Below are 7,500 nucleotides of genomic sequence, written 5' to 3'. Positions count from 1 at the left end.
TATAATTGGTCCATATCACCATAACTAATAATATGGCATAATTTATTCAATATTAATATTAAGAATAGTTTAATAACTTAATAATGACTGCCACATTTATTTGTGATTATAAAGGCCTAAACTGAACAATATAAGAAAAGCTCTATAAATTTTCCACTAAAATTCAATTTTAACAGCATGATGTTCAGTAATGTTATTTGCACATAATGTAGATCATATTATTTATTTATTTATTTATTTATTTATTTATTTATTTATTTATTTATTTATACACACAGACACAAACACACACACACACACACATTAGCAAGTTAAATATTCAATACTTTAATATAAACATTGGAAAGAATAAAGCATAGCTCTCCAAAGAAGCTCAGCAGTTTATTATGATATTCAGCAGCTTAAAATATCTGGTCTTTATATATAACTAGAAGAAAGAAATAGTCTAGTTCTACTTTTTAATAACAGCAATAATGATTTTTAAAAGTGTTAAATGTGTGTCTTAAATTCCTCATAGTAAAAAGCATAAATTTATTGATTATCTGTCAGCTTATCCAACCTGACTAAAAAGACCATCATTTACTTGGATATATTTCCTATTCATTTTTATAAATATTAAAAGTTTTATCTAGTTACATACACAGAAAGCAATATAGGCGCACATACGACAAACACACACACAAATAGTTATTTAGGAAATTACTTTATTCCTAGTCTCCTGACTAAAAGAGTACTGCAATTCTTTCATCTCTAAAGAAGTATTTCAATTAGTATGCTCAGGTGTCCTTTCAACATATCTATATCTATATCTATCATCTATCATCTATCTATCTATCTATCTATCTATCTATCTATCTATCTATCTATCTATCTATCTATCATCTATCTATCTATCTATCTATCTATCTATCTATCTATCTATCATCATCTATATATATATATATATATATATATATATATATATATATATATATATATATATATATATATATATATATATATATATATATATATATATATATATATATATATATATACACACACACACACACACACACACACATTCATACACGCACACGATTTTATTTACAAGAACTATAGCAAAGCATCTTTGCTGCAAAGAATCCCTGTGGCAGTTTTACCTCAGCTGAGTTTAGGAACAATTTCAAGCTACAAAGATGTAAAATAGCAAGTAATGAGGCCCTCTGGTGGACAGCTAAGGATCACATTTTCTTACTCAGTATCATTCAAGAAAGCTGGCAGTTTAAAAAAAAAGGTATTTTGCTTGAAAAGATATGGAAGCAACGTCTACAAATATATACTCTTCTCTTTAAAACGAAGTGTGCAGGATACTCCAGGGCAGATACATCTTAACAATTAAAAGCATGCATAAATTTTCTATTTTAAAAACTAACAGAAGACAACAAAACAAATAAACAACAAAATAATGTTCCACTTTCTGCAATACTTTAAAAGTTTTTTAAAAATCCAACTAGAAGAAAAAGATAGGAAAAACCTTTCCATCGACATGAAAATAAACAGGATGCAAAACAAACAAAAACTTACCTGCTGTTGTTGCAGATGCAGCAGTTCTACTGTGCTTACTTCAGTGCCCGTGTCACCACTTGATCTTCCATCTCTGCTGCCAGCATCTAATTGGCTGCTTAGAGTGCTCATTCCATTTTGATTCATTGAACTGTTGCTTATTGTCTCTGTCGCAGATTCCTGCATCATGACTTAATACCTAAAAGTGATTAAGAAGTATCAATTAACACACACATTACACCTTCACACTTCCATTATCAAGATGTCCCTCTTTGCCAATTACAGAGACAGCATATTTAGAAGGGGAAGGGGAAAAACCTCTTGCACAGTCATTTAAGGAGCAAGAAATGCAATACAAACCTTGCTTTCATAGACATACTATACTTATTCCTGAAACCATGTTTCTCAGAGCAATGTTGCTGTAGTTTCATATACAGAGAGATAACATCCATATATGCAACATGGAGACAGCGTTCCTGAATATCACATTTTAAAGCCCAGCTATCAAACCAGTAAAATGAAAGCGTAATTTCATACCTTGTCCCATTTTTCCTATTATCTAGCTTTAACAACCATAGATGACTATATAGCCCTATTTAAAATATTCACTATCTAGATTCTGTCAGAATTTTACAGCATTTCTTACACAGGACTGTTATTTAATGATGCACAGCTAATCATACAAAATTAAAATTTTGTAAGGGTGTTACAAATCATATGGTATCAACCAATGATAAATAGTATAATGGGTTGCTCTTTTTGTCTGTGTGAATAAATAAAATTTTGCCTTGGAGGCATTTTAAGTAAAAGCTCTTGCTGCAAACACTTCAGATATTGCCTATTTTTTTAATCAAACGGCTGATATTCATTTATTTTTCTGACATTTAAAACATTTAATACTGTCCTTCCTGGGAAGTAATTAAGCTTATGCATGAGCAGCAATCAAACTGTTCACTTGAAGATGACTTAAAACTCAATTTTAACATAGACAAATAAATGAAAGATATAAAATTAATTTTCCAGGCATGTATTAGATATGAAAGCTAGAAATAAAATCTATCAAGAATATCACTAATGATTGTGCTAAAAACAGCATAAATTATGCATATTACCTCCTCTACAGTAATAAATGTTTTATCATTTTCACTGCATAAATATACTGTACTTTCAGGATAGCAATGAGATGTCCTAGCAAGTTCAGATGGAATCTTTGCAGTAAATAAAGAACCAACATATTCTTACAAGCTAGAATTACAAATATATTTTACATCAGTAATAAGAAAATTCAATTTTTGCTATTTTCAGATTTTATCTTAATTCTACGTTAATAATGCATCTTCTATCTTCATGCCCAAATGCATTTATTAAAGTGACCAATTTCCAAGGGAAGAATATGTGGGAGAACAGAGCAAAGCAAAGCAAAACTTTCTGATAAAACTTTCTGACAAGATGCTTTAATGGGTGGGTAAATCCAGTCAAAAGAACAGCTGCTACAAGAATTACTAGTTTACCTAACACATTGTTCAACTCAATTCAGCATATGATCAATACTTTCTTCTATAAAATACTAAACAAATTATCAGTTTAAATCACCATCAATAACTTCATTAAATAGTAATACAAATTTATTTTTCATAAGGGAGCATTTAATAATATTTTAAAGCATTTAAAAAACACTACATATTAAATGCATACTTTGGATTCAAAGGAAATAGTACACAAACACCCTACATATAACATAGACAATTACAGTTCACATAAAGGAAGATAGCTGCAAAAACAAACACACTTTTAAAAAACACTTTTCAGTAATAGTAAGAATAAAGAACAAACATGTTGTATAGGTAAAAATGAATTTTATACATGTAAACACAGGTTTTTCAATAAGAAAACAAAACTTACATCATTTTATAAGAAGAGGCAACTAATAAATATTCAAATTAGGCATCAATTTTGCATGCAACATATTTAAAATATTTAGGAAAAAAGTGCTTGATAGAATTTTCATCTAACTCATACGACCTTGCTAAAGAATATCTTAAAATATGTCTTATAATTATTATTTTTATAATTATACATGCCCACACAAACACACGTTCAAATCCCATTGAGTTCTATGGGACCTTCTCTCTAGAAAAATTATAAAATTACAATCTTAGTTGCTAAAACACATTCAAAGCATGTATCACTGTGAACATATTCACTGAGTACTTTATCTTTTTCATACCACATCCAAAAGGAGGAGGGCATATTTTCATATAATAAAATATTTATTTTACATTATTCTTCAGTATAAATATTTGTCTATATTTCTGGAACTGTAAATTATATGCATTATAACAATAAATGCATGATATATGAAGCTTCATCAACCAAAGGCAGTATATCATTTCTCTTTTTAAATTAAAATTAGATAGTTACAGGTCTGTGACTCTTTCACTACAATTAGAAAGGAAACAGTAATGTATTGTACAGTTCATGTTAATCAACTATATATAATTCTTTAACTTTGAAATATTACTGAATGCTAAAATTATTTTCTACACAATATATACAGTTAAGGATCAAATCAAGACTACCCAATTGACTGGAAAATGGTGGCCAGGTAGATTTTAAAAAAAGGAAAATGATTTTCAATATAACTTACTTCTCATTTGGTATGGCATAACCCAAATAAAATAGTTAACATCTGCCCAAGAGAAGTGATTCACATCATTGCCTTATAAGCCAGAGACTATGTAGAAAGGTGTGTGTTTTTGACACTGCAGAAATAAAACTAATAATCACTTAGAATTTTCAAGCATGTTTATGTGTGTGTATATGCCATTCAGGGTATCTTTATAAGACCTTTTCAAGTTCAAATTATTGAACCAAAAAGCTCAAATTACTTAATTTACATGGTTTGCAATGTCTTGAATTTTAACTAATACAAATTAATAAACAAAATGCATATAAAGGTATGATTCCAAAGATAATCATTTCTAAAGACAACTGTGGAAAAATATATATTTTCATACTTAAGCATATATGTGTATTTTACTATTTTACCAAAACTGCAAAGAGATTTAAAATCCCAAAGATGAATTGTGCACGAGTCTGAAACCAAAATTACTTGCTTTCAATGACCACAAATATATTTTATACAAAGGTGGGAGACAGACAATTACATTTAGATACTTCAGTTTAATAAGCACCAACATTTAAAAAACATTCTTTTCAAAATGCTACCTTAATATTATAATTAAGTAGATATACATTTACTCCCTGCTATGTGTTCTGCTCTTTCCACTAATCTTACATTTTCTTTAGGTTCCTTTAAATCAGCCAGTCATTGTAGAGATACTTATTCTCTACACCACTTCCCTTTTGAAACATTAAAGTGACACTGAAACTGACTGCACAAGATTGCATTTTTCTCTTCCTAAACAACTTGAATTGAAAGGTTACTTAGTGTAACAATATTTACTTGCAGAATTGTGTTGTTACCAAGGGTATAATGGATGGTGGCTATGCAGGTTTACGCAAGAATGAGTGAAGCATGAGGCATTAGCCATGTGTTTGACATGTTTCAAATTGCTATAATCCAGCATTAAACACACCCAGCAATTCATGCCATTTCTTGCAGCCATAATCTTGAATAAAGCGTGCACAACCACTTATTATATAAATTAGTATATGACTCCCTGTTATAGTCACAACAGTGCTTTTATGTTTATTTTGCATCAAGATGTGATCTTTTATTTGTACAAATAGCAGGATAAAAAGACATGGCTCAATTAGACCTCCTTGCTTTTATGATAGGGTGGAAAGAAATTTTAGATTTGTTTGCTTTGTTTTCCCTAAAAGTTTTGTCACTATAAAATGGAACAGTGTTAAGTATTTTTCTCCTTGTGTTACTCCAACACGGCTTCATTGCCTTTCAGGTTTCTAAATCCTGTAAGGGCTAAAATTGTTTTGAAAACCAGAAACAATATTGTAAATGAAAGTTCTGAACACCACTAGAAGGTCTAGTGGGGAAAAAGTTGGATTCTTAACAGTAATTTCAATAGCTTTAAAATTACTCCCCACCCCACCCCCACATGATGGGAGCTACTGGCTATTGAATAGGAATGGCATGGCGGAGGTGAATAACATCTGATATATTTCACTATTTTAGATTCAGTAAATACTGACTGCCTCTTAAATTCTGAACCTGCAAACTTCCTAAAATGGAATATCTGTCAAGTCACTCTTAAAGACCTTGAAGACAGTTGCCTAGGAACAGATGCTTTGAGATCAGGCAAATGAGTATATCCTGGTTTTATTATTATACGTTGACATCCACAACTTGCTTGAAAGGTTAAGACTTCACTAATATTCTTTTTCTTTCCTAATTAAGGCATAATAGTTTAATATTCAGAGAAATGAATGAGCCATAAGGGCCAAAATATAAAATTCATATTTCCCAGAGTTCACACACCTTATAACCTCTCTAGAACCACTAAAACAAAATGGTTTTGAAATGGGAGACTTTTAAAAAGATTTTGTCATATAATGTGCATCTTATGTTCACAGATATCTGAATTGACAAGAATGCACACTCTATTGTCTAGTTTGGGATACATTTAAGTTAAACTAAACAAATTTCTCAGTCACAGGCCAAGTAGCTTATACCACTCATTAGCAGCCTCATTACAACAATGATTAATCATTTTATAAATGATTTTAATTCATTTATATATTAGAGTTTATTAGTAGGTTTATTGATAAATGTTAATTTTTGTTAATGCATTAGTTTATACATATTTTAATATATTATTTATGCATAACAAATTACAATACAAAGCAATAATTAATCATTTTATGAGTGCAATATAAATAAATGCACAGAATTCATAGAGACTAGAAAACTCCCTGATTTTAAGAATGAAGGCAGATATATGTGTCCCAGGAAAATATTGCAGGATCTAATCTGAGTCAATCACTGGAACCAGAGGTTTAGTCTTCCAAACTTTTGGACTCGTGCTGGAGCCTATTCTCAAGGAACTTCTGTCTCTCCAATCCCTGTTTTTACTTACTTCCTTTTTACTATCATTTCTAAAATTCTCTTTACTGATAACATTTTAGAAATATGAAGAGATTCTCTGTCTAACACTTATTACATAGAGCAAAATCTACACACAGAGAGAGACTTAATTAATAGCTGTCACAATGAAAGATACATTTTGATATCTAGTGTAGCCAAGGAAATTTATGATTTTATTATACATATAAATGTTGCTATATATGAAATAACAGATATCATACAAGCTTGTTTGAACGTAGAATACATTTTGAAGCTACTCCTAAGAATGGACATAACTGACTATACTGTGTTTTGGCTGGTGAACATTAAGATGTTATGCAGATACATTTTAATAATAAATGAAGAGAACTGCCATTCTTAAAAGTCTGAAATTATATCTGTATAACTGTCTACAGATATGGATACAAACTTATACGTGTGCATACAGAAATATACAAAGATTAGCTAGGATGCCCTTACACTACTATCACCCAGCCAAGCTAGTCAGCTTTGAACAGATGGAGTTGTACATCCAGATGCAATTAGCCATTTTGAATCCCACACGTAAAGTACAGCATGGTTATCTCTATAATTGTAGTTTTGCAATGCAGAAGAGAATCTATGCAAGCAATCTTCCCATCTGAAATACAGGGCTGCTGCTTTTAAGTTACCTTTTACTGTTCTCATATTTTCTTGCATGAAGCTACATACAAATTTGGGTCAATGGAGTTAGATATTCAGGAAAAGGTTTCATTTGAATACATAACTGCATCAGCCTGTGGAGTTTCTGGCATTTTCATATCACAATTTGATCTAGTGTAAACCAAATGCATGCTGCATTTTACAAAGGGAAAATAGTGGCAACAAAAAGATACCACTTTTAAAACTAAAGTATTCAATATAGCCTTAAT

At 30.3% G+C, this 7,500-nt stretch overlaps 1 protein-coding gene across 6 annotated transcripts in view; it reads right to left on the bottom strand.

Moving 5' to 3' along the window:
- FOXP2 (forkhead box P2) overlaps window positions 1–7,500 on the bottom strand; it is a 618,653-nt gene that overhangs the window by 251,756 nt on the left and 359,397 nt on the right. For 3 of the 6 annotated variants that reach the window (XM_081957449.1, XM_081957451.1, XM_081957452.1), the window contains exon 3: window positions 1,567–1,744. The exons of 2 other annotated variants lie outside the window; for them this stretch is intronic. In XM_081957449.1, the coding sequence (XP_081813575.1) occupies window positions 1,567–1,734 (168 nt within the window). In that variant the 5' untranslated portion in view covers window positions 1,735–1,744. Of the gene's footprint in view, window positions 1–1,566; window positions 1,745–7,500 lie in introns of those variants that run through there. One more of the 6 variants, XM_081957453.1, reaches the window with a different exon arrangement.

Source organism: Natrix helvetica (genome assembly GCF_964273705.1).
Source record: "Natrix helvetica genome assembly, chromosome: 6".
Classification (NCBI taxonomy): domain Eukaryota; kingdom Metazoa; phylum Chordata; class Lepidosauria; order Squamata; family Natricidae; genus Natrix; species Natrix helvetica.
Note: the sequence above shows the minus strand (reverse complement) of the source record. Positions and strands in the feature narration are given on the sequence as shown.